Source organism: Pseudonaja textilis, chromosome 1, assembly GCF_049901715.1.
Source record: "Pseudonaja textilis isolate UNSWEBS1 chromosome 1, rPseTex1.2, whole genome shotgun sequence".
Classification (NCBI taxonomy): Eukaryota; Metazoa; Chordata; class Lepidosauria; order Squamata; family Elapidae; genus Pseudonaja; species Pseudonaja textilis.
This window is the reverse complement of record NC_141990.1, coordinates 72,484,883-72,501,072: the sequence shown is the minus strand read 5'-3', so window position 1 is coordinate 72,501,072 and position 16,190 is coordinate 72,484,883. Positions and strand designations below refer to the sequence as shown.

General features: G+C 33.5%; 1 protein-coding gene and 1 long non-coding RNA gene across 4 annotated transcripts in view; both read right to left on the bottom strand.

Annotated features, from left to right (window-relative positions):
• Positions 1–15,624, bottom strand: part of WDR27 (WD repeat domain 27) — an 84,209-nt gene extending 68,585 nt beyond the window's left edge. For 2 of the 3 annotated variants that reach the window (XM_087937902.1, XM_087937906.1), the window contains exons 1-11: positions 14,807–15,623; positions 13,985–14,186; positions 12,653–12,794; positions 10,788–10,912; positions 9,147–9,260; positions 8,563–8,614; positions 7,733–7,803; positions 3,564–3,675; positions 2,931–3,063; positions 1,929–2,032; positions 1,538–1,605 (exon numbers count right to left, since the gene is read on the bottom strand). In XM_087937902.1, coding sequence (XP_087794028.1) covers positions 1,538–1,605; positions 1,929–2,032; positions 2,931–3,063; positions 3,564–3,675; positions 7,733–7,803; positions 8,563–8,614; positions 9,147–9,260; positions 10,788–10,912; positions 12,653–12,794; positions 13,985–14,179 — 1,116 coding nt within the window. In that variant the 5' untranslated portion in view covers positions 14,180–14,186; positions 14,807–15,623. Of the gene's footprint in view, positions 1–1,537; positions 1,606–1,928; positions 2,033–2,930; positions 3,064–3,563; positions 3,676–7,732; positions 7,804–8,562; positions 8,615–9,146; positions 9,261–10,787; positions 10,913–12,652; positions 12,795–13,984; positions 14,187–14,806 lie in introns of all 3 variants that reach the window. The other variant, XR_015744431.1, reaches the window with a different exon arrangement.
• On the bottom strand, positions 520–773 carry LOC148127673 (uncharacterized). Its single transcript, XR_015744446.1, has 2 exons — positions 666–773; positions 520–631 (listed from the first exon to the last, which is right to left on the bottom strand). It is a non-coding gene; the product is annotated as an uncharacterized LOC148127673 (long non-coding RNA).
• Positions 15,625–16,190: the final 566 nt, after the last annotated feature.

Genomic DNA, 16,190 nt, shown 5'->3' with positions numbered 1-16,190 from the left:
TCCCCTCTGAAAAAAAAATGGTGTGGAGCTCCGGAGCTGGGCAGCCGCTTCCCTGCTTCCGTGTTTCCTTTGCAACTTGTAAGCATGGGGGTAATCGGAAGCAGAAAAGTTCTTGCATGGTTTCCAAGGCGTCCCCTCTCCCCCAAGTCCTACCTCCTCCCCCCACCTCCGACTCAATAAGCAGCGCTATTAATTTGGACTACCGGTAGCAGGTTGCTGACTGGCTGCTCTTCTTTGCTCGCCCTGCTCTTTGCAAATGCAAAATCCCGGAGGCCTCTGTGGTTTTTGCATTTGCAAGGTGCAAAGCGGCGGCGGCGGATCACGCATGCTGGAAAGGAGAGAGAGAGAGAGAGAGAGAGAGAGAGAGAGAGATCATAAGAATGGCTCTTGCTTTTTTCGCCAGCCCCAGGCACTGGGGGCTTGCAAGGGAGAGAGTGACTCCTGCCTCCCACTGTCGTCATCATCTTCTTCTTTTGGGTTAGTGAATCAATTAAACCTTTCATGATAGTGAGATCGTTCCCCAAATTTCCCTTAAATCAGGGAAGAAATCAGAAACAAACCTTTGGACTGAGAATAAGCCTGTTCCTATGATGCCATTTTTGTTCACTGCAGTGTGAAAAGTGTGAAAAAACTCACTGCAGTGTGAAAAGTGTGAAAAAACACACTTCTTTTTTCTTCATCTTCTTGTTCCCTATTTACTGGTCTCTTTCAAAGAGGAAATTGTGAACATCAAACTTATTCTCAACTGTCCTAGTGAAAGTTTTAATTAGATAATAATTTCCTCCCCGTGGCATTTTTAATGCCAAGAGTGAATGGAGTTAACTTGCAATTGAGTATTTATGCCATGTTAATTCATGCCATCTTGACACTAATGAAAGTAACATGCCTTTTTAGTTATATTTCATAGAAGTCTCCTATTACTTCAGTGCTATTACCATTATCACTGGGGCTTCTAAAACCTAAAGAAAATTAAAACGTTGAAATGTGAAGTTTGCAACTTTTAGTTCTTAACTAAAACCTGGATTGAGCCTTATCCTGGTTTATTTTCTGATTTGGATCATGACATCTAGGTGAAACTTATTGTTGAGACCATATTGGTTTTGTTGACTCTCTTTTCCACTTACAGAGCTAGTTTACTGTTTTTCTTTGAAATAAATATTCAAAAACATTTAACCTACTGATGCCTCGATTAATGTAATTTTATTGGTATCTATTTTTATTTTTGAAATTTACCAGTAGCTGCTGAATTTCCCACTCTAGGCTTATACTCGAGTCAATAAGTTTTCCCAGTTTTTTGTGGTAAAATTAGGTGCCTCGGCTTATATTCGGGTCAACTTATACTCAAGTATATACAGGGTATTTATTGTAGAAAGATGTATTTTATTCTTTTTTTAAAATTTATTTTTATTATATGTACTTGTAAACCATTTAAATTTGAAGCAATATATATCACACCAGAAATAAAACAAAGTTAATTTGCAGTTTTTAAATTAAAAGGGATTGTCCTATATTGAATATTTTAAAATGAGTTTCTCACCTTTCCATTGACTGCCTTCCTCGTTAAAGCACAGGATCCAGCAATCTGAATACTAAGACCAGTGAAGTCTTCACATGCAACCATATATAAGTAAAACAAAAAATTTAAAAAAAAATCACTAAAACAACAATGAAATCCTGAGTCCATTTCATTTCTTATATGTGTTTTAGATAATAGACAAATTATTTTAATTTCAACCTTTGTGAAAGGAAACAAATTAATATTTTTCTAGTGCAATAATCAGAAATTAAGAAACAAATGTTAATGAACTATTTATTGTTCACTGCAAACAGAAATCAAAGTCTTTCATATATGAAATTAAAGTAATATTTATTTATTAAAAGAAAGGAAAAATAGTATGGATTATATTTAATAAGTAAATATACACCACCTTTGTAATGTAAAGCAGCTTCCAACTCAAAGTTTGCATTGTTAATTATGAATAAACCAGTAGAACTTCCAATCCACAAATACTGTGTACCCTCAGCAGGAAATCTACATTAAAACAAGGTATACTTTTAAAAAAATCCTCAAGTAACTTCATTTTATAACATGTCATGGCTTTTTGAACTGGAAATTGCACACAGATAGAATTTCTAACCACTTAAGTTCTGTACTCTTCTTCCAAAAACCATCTAAATCTTTTTTTAAAACCTGCTCAACATTGTAAGCGAATTACTTAGAATTAATGATCACAACAGAGTCAGAAAAAGAAGGCTGTAAGCCTAAATGAGATACAATTCAAACAATGCTATTACTTCACTACAAGATGCAAGATGAGACTTTTCAAATCTCTTTTGATTTGTCTGATTTATAAATGGCATATTTTTATTAAAATCTTTGGTATTCTATATTATTTAATTATCACAATATCCCCATTATATAATAACCTTTAAAGTTATAGTAATATTTAAATCTATTACAGAATATTATATACATCTGTCTGATTATTTTTACATATTATAATGTAATTTAAAAAAACAGTGTATTATAAAATAATTGCATGTGTCTAGCTTAATGAAAAGAAATATTAGGGGTGACATGATAGCAGTGTTCCAATATTTGAGGGGCTGCCACAGAGAGGGAGGCAATCTATTCTCCAAAGCACCTGAAGGCAGGACAAGAAGCAATGGGTGGAAACTAATCAAGGAGAGAGGCAACCTAGAACTAAGAAAACATTTCCTGACATTGAGAACAATTAACCAGTGGAATGGCTTGGCTCCAGAAGTTGTGGGTACTCCAGCACTACAAGTTTTCAAGAAGAGATTGGACAGTCATGTGCCTGACATCGTGTAGGGTTTCCTGTCTAAGCAGTGGGTTGGACTAGAATACCTCTAAGGTCCTTCCGTTATTTTGTTATATTGCCTGCACTTTAGCTGAAGAACCCACTCACCTAGATTCTTTATCACCAAAATTTGCTGGATTATCACAGTGTTCAATTCTAAGGATTGGAAAGGTAGTTTCAACCGCATCTTCTTCTTCTATATTGCTTATAATACATGTCTGAGAAATATTCTGAATCTGATCTGGAAAACACAGAGATGTCATTATAACAGAAATAGATTAACTAAGATATTCCGTGAAAACTACAAGAAAGTGTAGCTCAATATGTTTTATTAAGTGTGGATTCATTGGACAATTTCTGGGGTGACATTTTCAATTATTTTACAGTGAGATATACTGCATTTATAGTTTTGGAACAATGTGCGGTTTAGCTTCAGTTTTGGAACAAAAAATATGGTACAAATTCAGCAAAACATATCACTGTAAGTCATTTATCTTGCTGTCTTCACTGTCTTCATGCTCTGGTACATTGATATAACAAATTTAATTAACAAACAGCAGGGATATTTCAATTTTTTTCTAAATTTCTGAGTTATCCTTACTTTTTTGCATCCTTTATGAAAGCACTTATTTGAACAATAGAATTAATATCTTCCAATCAAAAAGTGTAAATTAGAACAGCACCTATTCAGTTAAATTATTTGCTAACCAGTAAAATTGTAAAATGTTTGTGTAATATTACCCAAATGCTCAAACTTTGTTATTTTGTTGTAAAACTTTTTTCTCTCTTTCTTGAAATTAATATGAATTACACAGCGATACTTATGTCCACTAATCAAGCTGAATATCCACAGCTGAAAGAAAAAAAAATACAATCACTGCAGCTTACTTTTCAACATTAATCACTGTAAAAATATTTTTAATTTTATTATCCCTGTTCAGTAGTAAGCATGTGGCCACTGAATTGAGATACCACGCCACATCAGTAAAATGGTTACAGTTAACATTCTCAGTTTCTTAAATGTCACCAATATTTGGCAACCAACTTTTTCTATTCAAAGTTTAGTTTGGGCTATACAAATTACAATAAGAATAAAGAAAAGGCCAGTCATTTTGATTGGGTTATAATGTGCAATTTAAATTCACTTTTGTTGACTTGCCTTTTACAATTGCAGTATAAAATAAGCAAACGCTATGTATGGAAAAGGTTAATATATTTTTCTTGGAAGTCAGTATTTAAAAACTGAAAAGAGAAAAAGAGTGAACTATTTTCCATATATAATGATATTTTGGGAATTTCTTTTTTTTAAAAAAAGTTTTAAAAACAATTTTATTGACAAATTTAAGAACGTACAATTTCAAAAATACAGAAACAATAACATAGATTTTTACATTTGTTGTCGAATTTGGTGAGTCCTAAAAATCGTTATTGGCTAGTACTAGTTACATATTCACACCTTATCACATCCTAAGTACTAAATAATTCACAATATACTCCATTTATTTTCACGTTGGATTATAACCACTCTTCTATTACTAATACATTCATGTTTTTTAACTAATAAACACAAAAATATTATAAATAGCTAATATTAATAATAGTAGTAACAAAGAAAAGAAGATTTAAAACCTTTAATTGTACTTAATATATTATGAATCACTGGATATAATTTGTATCTTAGGTTCATTTATATGTTTCCCCTTTTATTGTCTACCCACTTATGCCATTTGTCCCATATCCGATAATAATCTGTATCCTCCTTCCCGTTAATTTTAAGCGTAAGCCTCTCCAGTTGGGCACATTCATATGTTTTCTGAATCACAACCTGCATTGGATTTTTCCAATATAGTGCTAGTGAGATACGTGTCGCAGTTAATAAATGGATGGTCAGATATTTTACTTTAGCGGGGTAGTCCCCTTTAATTATTCCCAACAAAAATAGCTCCGGTTTCCACTCCAGTCCACTCTCTATAATTTCTTCTGTCCACGTTTTAATTTTTAGCCAATATTTCTTTATCTCAGGGCAGGTCCACCATGAATGAAAGTATGTACCAAATTTCCCTTTACATTTCCAACAGCAAGGATTGGCTGTCGGAAATATTTTGGCCAATCTGGAAGGCGCCAGATGCCATCTGTACATCATTTTGTATACATTCTTCTTGTGCGCTTCTGATTTGGTTAGTGTCAAATTTTTCTGCCAGATTTCTTCCCAGTCATCCAGATCAATGCTATAACCAACCTTTTTTTCCCAAGCCAACATGGGATCTTTCACAATTTTCTTGGCCATTTCATATTCTAATAAATAATTATATAATTTGGAAATTGAGCTTTTCTTAGGATTTAGAAGTATTTTATCCAAATATGTAACTTTTACCTCAATTCCATATTCTTTCATGTCTTTATTGTATCTCAATTTTATTTGAAAATATGACCAATTATCAATAGCTATCTCTTGTAATTCTAATTCCTGTTTCATTTTAATTCTTCCCTCGCTATCTAATATTTGATAGTATTTAAGTTTTTTACTGATGTCCATCGTGTTTAAATGAAACATTGCCTCCATCGTTGAGAACCACCTTGGGATTTTAGTGTAATGATTCTTTCTTATTTCAGTCAAAACTTTAATTAAAGACTTTTGGAATACATGTCTGGTAAAATATAAATTGTTTTTACTATTCGGGTTCCATAAAAATGCATGCCAGCCTAGCTGTAAATCATGTCCCTCCAATTGTAAAATCCTGTTATTCCTTAAGTCAATCCAATCTTTTATCCACACTAATGCTGCTGCTCTATAATATGTCTCTCAGACAGGTAGTCCGAATCCACCCCTGCTTTTATTATCTTGTAAATAATTTGTTTTATTCTTGTTTTCTTCTTTGCCCAGATAAATATCATTACAATTTTATCCAAATCTTTAAAGAATTTTTTGTCCAGCAATATTGTGATTGTTTGAAATAAATATAATATTTTAGGTAGAACATTCATTTTAACTGTTGCTATTCTATCTAATAATGAAATTTGCATCTTATTCCAATTTTCCAAGTCCTTTTCAATCTGTTTCAGTAATTTAGTATAATTATCCTCTCACAGGTTTAATGTTCTAGCTCTTAACCAGATTCCTAAATATTTAATTTTATTTACAATTTGTAATCCCATCTTTTCTTCCAATTTTTTTTTTGTTTACTATTTGTTATGTTTTTAACTAACATTTTGATTTTTTTCCTTATTAATTTTTAATACTGCCAATTTACCGAATTTGTCTATTTCATTTAGTAGAGCTTGTCCTGAGCCTATTGGGTCTTCTATGACAAAAACCATATCATCTGCAAAGGCTTGTAATTTATATTCTTGGTTTTTAATTTTAATTCCTTTAATTTCCTTATTTAATCTAATTCTATCCAGAAAAGTTTCCAAAATAGTTATAAAAAGCAGAGGTGAAAGCGGACATCCCTGTCTGACCCCCTTCCTTATCTCTAATGATTTGGTAATTTCTCCATTTAACAATACATTGGCCTTTTGTGTGGCGTAGATTGCAATCAACATTTTTATGAAATTATCTTCAAAAGCCATCAAATTAATCTGCTTTTTCATAAAGTCCCAATTTAAATTGTCAAAGGCCTTTTGTGCATCTAGGAAGACCAAAGCCATTTGGCTTCCTGGATGCTTTTCATAATATTCCTATATATCTATTATTGTTCTTGTGTTATATCTGATCTGCCTCATGGGAAGAAATCCATTTTGGTCCGGGTGAATTTTATTACTAAGTATTTTCTTTAATCCTTCTGCCATTACCGCCATAAAAATTTTGTAGTCTGAGTTTAAAAGGGATATTGGTCTGTAATTCTTTGTTTGGTTGGCATCTGTGCCCTGTTTCAGAATTAATGTTATGTATGCCTCCTTCCAAGATTCTGGTATTTTAGCATCCAATAATGCCGCATTGCAAACCTCTAATAATATTATCTCTAATATATCACCTATTTCTTTGTATAGCTCATTTGGTAACCCATCTGGGCCTGGCATTTTATTTCTTTTTTGTTTTTGAATTGCCACCTTTAACTCGTCTAGAGTTATTTCTTTGTTCAACACCTCTTTTTTGTCCTCTGATATTGGATAGGGAGTTCCTTCTTTCAAGTATTCTTCCACTTTATTTAAGTCAACTGCTTCTTGTTTATAAAGATCTTCGAAGTACTCTCTTAAAATTTTCTTTTTTTTCTCCTGGTCTGTCCCTATTATTCCATTTTTATCCTGTAATTGGTATATCATTCTTTTCTGATTTTCTTTTCTTAATTTATATGCCAGCCACCTTCTGGGTTTGTTTGCATGTTCGAAATAGTTTTGTTTTGTATATAATAATTTTTTAATTAGTTCCTCTTGATCTAAAATATTCATCTCATGTTTAACTGATGCTAGTTCATTTCTGATATACTCATCTCCCGGGGTTTCCATTTGCTTATTTTCCAATTTCTCTATCTTTTTTGATAAAGCTTTCCGCTTCCTCTCTCTTTCCTTGTTTCTATTTGCTATATAAGCTATCGATATTCCCCTTAAATATGCCTTCATTGTATCCCATAGGTTCTGCAATGAGGTATCCTGTTTTTTATTAAATTTGAAAAAGCTGATCAATTCTTCCTTAACTTTTTGAATATATTCTTTCTCTTTAAGTACTTGGGATTAAGTATTGAAATTTTGGGAATTTCAAGCTACACGTGATACAATTTTAAAAAAATCATGGAAGAAGGCAATGGTCAATTATCTTGTCATTTGGAAATAGATTAATTTGAGACTTCAATAGAAGTTGTGTATGTACTATTGAACTGTGATCTAAACCAGCTCATCGGAAATCAAATATGAATTTTCTATCTATTATAAAAGTAAACTACAAATAGTCACATTGTGCATATACTTATTACCTGTCCATCTGCACAACCAGTGATAATCTGTTTATTTGCTTCATCAATAAAGAGACTTAAAAGAGGAAATGCTGTTTAAAAAAAAGAAGTCCTTCTTGTTATTAATGTATTATAACAAAAACTCTAGCACCACCTATAGTTCATTTAAAACTGTTCTATAATACAAGCAGTCTCCCAGATTAAGACCAACCATTCCTAAATTTGCCTTTAACCTGAATCTGCATAGAAGTCAAAACAAATAAAAATAGACTACCCATGTCTAAAAATGGCAGACTGTGCTATTCTTCCTCAAGTAAACACACTGCTGAAGTTTTCATGAATTGCTGAAAATAGCTATATATTAAGAATGTGCAACTTCAGAGGTTTGAATATCACACCATTCAAACTCATATTAATAGTTAATTAATTAATATTAACTCACTTGTTTTGCAAAATTATGCTGCAGACAAAAGCATGGGTTAAGAACTTAATTTCTTATGTTTTCTGCCTTCCCCTACTTCACAGCTTCTCCATTTCAACTTCTCTCTCTAGAAGCTGCCTCTCAAAAATTTTCAGAGGCCTTTAGCTTGAATACTTTATTTATTTTATTATTTTATTTTATTATTTTATTATATTTATTATATACACATACATACACATCTGATTCCCAGAGATTCTTCATTCGCATGCAATGAATCTTTATGCTTCATATCCTTGCAATGAATTTCTTATGGATAGGAGTACTGTTGAATAGGTAGCTGCAGCATATATATGCTAGCAATAATACTAGCATATATTGTTTTATAAAATGAACATAGGTTGGTAATGAATCATATGCATCTAAATCCTACCTGTTATTACTGCTGATTGATATATTAGCAATCCAATACAGTAATCCCAGACCTTTTGGAAAAAAACATGAGATTAAATAATCAGTTTACAGCACCATGGAAACAACCAATGTGATGCCCTGTAAACAATATACAAGTCAAAATTTCAAATAAATTATTCACTATGTTTCTAGCACTTCTAATCTATGGAATTAGAGCACTTCTAATCTCTGGTGTTTAGAGAAAATTACACCTACAATTCACCTAAAAGGCTTACATTCTCGTGACAATAAAATATCATTATCCTTCAACCAAACATAAAAAAACAAATTTTTCAGAGGAGATTTGCTCTACACTCTTAAAATCTAATAAGTTTTCAACTGATTTCACAGAAATACAGAAAACAAGCAATACAGAATGACCAGAAGTTAATGATATTTGTTAACATTATATAGTTCAGGTTTGTAATACTCCTCCTAATATGAATTGCTTTTCATAATGCTTATTCCTCTGATTTAAAAATCTCCATTTTATAATATTTAAGTATTTTTACTTTTATAAATCTGCAATGAACAGATTTTTAAAAAAGAGAAACATGGCCTTACTTTAAAACTTCTATCTTCTGAAATCGATATAAGTATATTTTTCTCCCAAGTACAAAATTCAGCAGCAGTTACCGGTGCTAGATGGCCTTCTAGTTCAGCAATTATTGCTTCATCCTGACATCAATACAGGGGGAAAAAAAATGTAAATGGCATTTAAAATGTTAAATTTGACAGAATGTGATTATTTATAACATTTTAATAGATGTGAAAAATTCTGATGCTAATATGGTCACCGACAAATTTAACAACCTTGATTGATTTAATCAAACTTAATTAAATTTCAAAGCCACCTTACATATACGAGAGAGAAAAAATCCCTCAACCTTATAGCATATCTCCAAGCAAAGTCACTGAATCACAATTTTGCTTTAGTTATCACTTCCATTAAATATGAAATGAAATTCTGTAGCTACTTTTAGGCTTCTCCCCCATGTCTTCTGTGTTACCCTTACCCTCAATTTTAATATTAGATCTAATATCATTATATATCTAGTTAATTTCAAACTACTTACAAAAGCTTTGTACCATTCACATTTAAATTAAATCAAAATAATTCACAGCTTAGTTGTTGGACTACAGATGTCCCATGGTGGTGTTTCTAGATGTAACCCCCCCCCTTCCCCCCGCTGCTAGCAAGTTTGGATTTACCTCATTTACATAGAGTAGCTTTATCTGTCAGTGTTGGGGGGGGTGTGTGCTATTCTCCTTGATAGTTTTTGATCAATGATCATTGAGCTTCCAGCAAGCAGTCAAGAGCCCCAAAACCAAGATGACACCGATCTGTATAATTTACATCATATTCTAAGTAGTATATAGGCTAATTACATAATATTTTATAATAATCAGAATGAGGATAAAGAGGGTGTCATCTTGTATTATTTCCCTTAGACTTTAATTTGCCACAAAGGCACAAATAACAAGCAAATTACACATAGGCATTAACTAATCAAAGGCATGGATGATCTGTAACCTACTCAATGTTATTGTTACAGTGTGATTCTTCTTCTCTCAACATGTGGAAGTCTGAATAAGTTTATTATCTTTATCCTTGAATAAAGCAACATAATCAGAGATAATCTGACTTGTAGTTCATAGTTTCCTTTCGACTGAGGAAGGATATTACGTAACAAAGTGGGTCTGGCTTATATTGTGAAGCTGGCACTTTGATCTTGCTTATACAAAAGATGAGAAAATATGCATTGTCAAGCAAGCAGTTTTATTGTTCTATGGGGTTGCAAAGATTATTGGGAATGCCTCCTAGTATTACCACATTGTCTGTTACTTTGAAAAAAAGCCTCTTCTTTTACAAAATGATAAAAACAGCTTTCAACTTTTGCTTATTCTATGAAACAGCATATGTAAATAAATTATTTACATATAATGTTTCATAGAATTTATAAAGTATTTATTTTACAAACTGTGCATGCAATCGAACTGTGAAAAACATTTTAAAATGAACCTACAGTAGAGCTGTGAAAAGCATTTGGAATGGAAGCGTTGTCAATTACACTGCTCAATATTTTCCACTACACTAAAGCAGTGGAATCCGCTGGAGGGTAGGATGCAAAGGCTATTCGAAAGCTCTGTGGGCGTAAACACTAGTGGGAATTCCAGTGGAAGCCATTTCTAATATGGTTTTACCTTTGCATTTAGCACGTAGATTCGATTACCAGCACATACTGCCACAGTCTGATCATCTGGACTAAAACGAACATAAAGCACCATCCCCAGAAGGGTTCCTATCACAGTACCTTGTGGCATTAACCCTGCCGTAATTGAAACAAATCATTAAATTATTAAAAATAATTCCATCAACTGAAGGGTCAACAATGATAAGTAAGTAAACAAATATCCTAATATCATACAAATGTTCTGAAAAGATTAATAACGTAGTTATATCTTAAAGAACTTCTTGCAACATCCTATTTGACTTCTCAGAGTATGGCTCACTGAGGTCAGTCAATTTATACTATATCCCGGTAAGTGGATTGAGAGGTACAACTAAAGCAGCTAAATTGTTCGTGTTGCCCTTCCAGACTTGGCTAGAAATTCAAGAAAAAATCAAATCTGCACATTGCATACAAACATGACTTTGAATTTATTATTATTATTATTATTATTATTATTATTATTATTATTATTATTATTATTATTATTATTATTATTATTAATAATAATAATAATAATAATTGTTGTTGCTGTTGTTTCCTAGTATGATTTATAGTACCTATGTCTACTTCTAAGTGTTATACCTATGATTCTTGACGTATTATCTTGAGAGCATTTGCACCAAGACAAATTCCTTGTATATCCAATCACACTTGGCCAATAAAGTATTCTATTCAGAGGTGGTATTCAGCAGGTTCTCACCAGTTCTGGAGAACCGGTAGTGAAAATTTTGAGTAGTTTGGAGAACCGGCAAATCCCACCTCTGACTGGAGATTTTACAGTATCCTTCTCCTGCCACGCCTACCAAGCCATGCCCACAGAACCGGTAGTAAAAAAATTGGAATCCCACCACTGATTCTATTCTATTCTATTCTGTTCTGTTCTAAAAATAATACAGAGAGTATCTGAGTTATAACTATTCATTCAGCAACCATCTGAAATTACAACACTGAAAAGAGTGGCTTATAATGGTCCTCACACTTCTGACTGTAGCAACAACCTCATAGTGATGTGGTCAAATTCAGGTGCTTGGCAAGTGGCAAGTGGCATATATTATTGTTCTGGAGTTTTGTGATCACTATTTGTGACCTACCCAAGTGGCTTCAGCAAGCAAAGTCAAGGAGGGAAATCAGATTTGCTTAACAACTATATATTCACTTAAGAACTGCAGTGATTCACTTTATAACTGTGACATAAAAGTCAAAAAATTGAGTGCAATTCATTTTAACAATTGGTTCGGTCTCAATTGTGGTCATAAGTCATCTATCAAGGACTACCTATAACCATGCATGAAAATAAAGACTAATTTACAATAATTTGTATACTATTATATCAATCACTTTTCTCTGAATTCAACCTACATTTGTATTCTGGTATCACATACAGTATACTACATTCAGAAATTGTTATTTGAAGAGATAAAACTTAACATTAATTTCTAGAAGGAACTAAACATTACAAATAAAGGAGATGAACATTCAAATTTGACCTTCCATTACAGGAGAAAGCAAAACATTTTAACTTTGGACACATTTAATAATATTTTTGAAGCATGAATTCAGAATTTAATAAGAGTGCCTTCCTCTATAGATAAGACTATAAACCTTATAAGGTTTATAAAGTTACTAATTCAGTTATTTCAACCATGTATCTCAATGTATTCCAATTATCTAAGTGAAGCATTCAGTTTTATGTATTAAAATTTTCTTTTGGGATTATGATTTGAACAAAACCTATTCAATACTTATGTTTTGTTCAAATCATAATGCAAAAAAATGTAATCTATTTTCCATTGTAAAGAAGTCCAAAGCATATTGAATGTATCCCCAAAAGCTAACCTTCTAGCACCTTATTTGTACATTCATCCAGATTCCAAACTATCACATAATCTTGTGAAGCAGAGCAAATAAGGAGAGGATCAACTTTGGTCCCAAATGCCAGTGCAGTAATTGCGTGATGATGACCTATTAAACGCAATGGCTGAACAACATCATCATTTTGGTTATTTTAAGGCAGATGCAGTGCACAAAATCAAAAAGAGTAAATTTCTTCTGAAATGTTCTTCATAGATCTTAAGGTAAAATATACAGTATACATAAAATCATATTAGATACAGCAGTTTGCTTTATTGTTCCACACTCACATTAGTTTTTTAAGACTGCTCTGAAAAAGTAGGGATTCTTCACAGCAGATTGGGGATCATGCGGTAGGCAAGCATATCTGACCACTACTAAATTCAGCTCACAATTAAAAGACAACTATAGGTAGTCCTCGACTTACAACCATCATTGAGCCCAAAATTTCCATTGCTATGCAAGATGGCTGTTAAGTGAGCTTTGCCCCATTTTATAACCTTTGTCACAGCTGTCAAATGAATCACTGTATTTGTTAAATTAGTAACACACTTGTTAAGTGAATCTGGCTTTCCCATTGACTTTTCTTGTCAGAAGGTCACAAAAAGGTGATCACATGACCTTGGGACATTTCAACCCTCATAAATAATGCCACTTGGCCCAATATCTGAATTTTGACCACGCGACCATGGGGATGCGGCAATGTATGTGTGAAAAACAGTATAAGTCACTTTTTTCAGTGCCATTATAACTTTGAAAGGTCACTAAAGTTGTAAGTTGAGGACTACCTGTACGCTAACCTAAGCCTTCCCTAGCAAACATCAGTCTAGAATAAGCTTTAAGCAGGCAAAGTTCCAAAATAAGAGAAAAAAAAATAAGGAAATATTTTCCCTGTAACATTCTGTATGTGTGTGAGGGGGGTGGGGGGGATTGTAAAAAATAAAAACGGGAGGAAATTAAAATATGGGCATGTTCACAAGTAATAGATAATGATGGCTGAACCCCAGTAAAGTTCTGTGAATGTGGCAGGGCAGTCACAGGATGAAAACTTCATCTGGAATTGCACTAAGAAATCTAACATTAGGCAAACACAAAACTATGTTGCATTTTTGCCATAATAAGTAGATGATAGTATCCCTTTAAATATGAAAAGTGTACTTTACGTCATCACTGGTATCATATTTGCTGTTCCTGGACATGTGCTTTTAACCACTTCTATATTCATTTCAAAAGGATTAGTACAAGTGGTGCTTGCGGACTGTTTTCCCTAAAATGTTACTTTCAGCACTAATGCCCACAAAGAAACTGGTATTTAACCTGATGGTTAGGCTCATCACTCATATTCCAAATACAAAGTTCATTTCCATTTAAGGGAAAAGCACAGTAATGGAGGCTACAAGCCAGCTGAACATGTGATTCTGGCACTTTCGATCTAAATACTTGTTTTTCAAGAACAATGCTGCTGCTGTTATATCCATCTTCAATGGAGCAGAGGTCCATGAGGTTTTCCATAGTATACCTGAGACATAACAAATTGAATATAATTATATCACTCAATATATTTAGAGGTACTTTGTATTTACATATTGTTCAAAATATTGTGTACAATACTTTAACCTTAGTAAAAGTAGTCAAGGGTCTAGTTTAGTCTCCCAAACTTATAAAAATTGAATAATCATAATTTAAATCATTTTAAGATAAAGTGAATGATACAATCTATTTAAAATATGAATTTATATTAATGTTACAGTAAAATGTGCAATTCCATTGGATAAGTATGGGGGACTGCAGACAGAGGCAGGAGTTAGAATTTCTGAACTCTAAATGCCAACAATTCTATTAAATACAAACGATAAGGATTGTTGTGAAACAACCCTTGCTGCTTTAAAATAAAGTTTTAAAAGTCATTATAAAAGTACAAATCATATTATATATGGAAACCTAGACTTATAATAATCCTTTAAATACCATTTGAACATTTCAGATATTATCAGTTGTGACGTGGAAAACAAATATATATTACTGGTTTTAATTTGTTCCTGGTCAGAAAGAGGTTATTAGAAAACATAACAAAAAATGCTGCAGCAACGAGCTGGGATTCATGTAGATCTTTTTAAACAAGGCAAGGAGGTATCTCACCAGGCTCAATGTTGCTTTGCAACTACAATTCTTATGGTCCTGGCAGGATCACGTTTTCTTGAAGTACCATAAAGTAAGCTTATTTAAGGCTTGCTACCTTGAATCCAGCCAGATTGGTTTATATAATGCTTCCAGATCTTGCAAATGTCTAGTCAACCACAAAACAACAAAGAGCTCCCTTATTATGAAATATCATTGCTGCCAATCCAATAGTTCTCTGGATTTTGATAGGTCAGATCAGGTACCTCTAAAATACATTTATTTGTTGTTTTAGTTTTGCAAGCTGCTTCAGCTCGGATAGTTCTGCTTTGCTATCGTGGAGAAACCAACCAGTTGGATTGCACACTGGCTTTTCTGTGAGAAAGAGGTCCACGAGAGAAAGGATCCTGGGGAAAAACTGAACTTCGTCCAGACTTTCTCCCGCGAGGATTCCACGGTTAACAACGGGGCGTGAAATATCCACGACCATGGGGGACTGGAATGAAACGGAATCACGATCGAGTACAGTACAGATCCCAGCCGCGAGGCAGCCCGGTCGCCAAATATGCAGCGCGCCGCACTTTTTTTCAGTGTGGCGGCAAATCAACCCGCGAAGACGTCAATCCCAAAGCAGCTTCTTGCTCGGGGGAAAAAAATCCTCGTTATTATCTTTACCGCGCGTGGCTGCCACGACTGTTGCTCGCAGGCTCCTGTGTGCGAGATTAGGAGGTGAATGTAAATCTTTCCCAGCTGGAAGGTGACGGCCGCCTGGTTTCCTAGGCAGCAACGATGCTTACGGCAAAGCCTCGGAGCCAATTCTAGACGTTGCTTTCGTCTTCGTGTGAGTTTCGTTCAAGCAGTTCCGAAGAGCCGGGAAGGATTGCGCTGTTCTGTATGGGATGGAGATCCTTTTCTCCTTCCTTTTCCAACCGGTCTTTAGGGGTAATATGCCAAGCTCAAAACCGATATGTGGGCGATTTATCTATCTCATTTTCCTGGAGAGAATTGTATTTTTGAAATTTTGCCTGCAAGTTCAGAATTGATAAATTGCCACCTGTTTAGATTATGAATGATTCCAGAAAAATAACTGTCTTCTTAAAGAACAAATAATCAAGAACAAAATGACTGTTGCTAAACATACACTCTTCAAGAGGGTTACTGTACTATGTTTACATAACAAAAAATTACAGTAGATTAAAACACCTATATTTTCCTCTATGAGTGCCATAACTTAAGAAAACTCAGTTTAAAAAATGATGACACGAACAATTATGCAACTTACATTTTTACTAATCTTAAAGGCATATTGTCTCAATCAAAATGACCATTCAGTTCTGCCTTAATGGCTAATTAGTGCCCAGTTTTGTACAGGCTGCTATTTAGTGATCCTGACCTGTATACCATA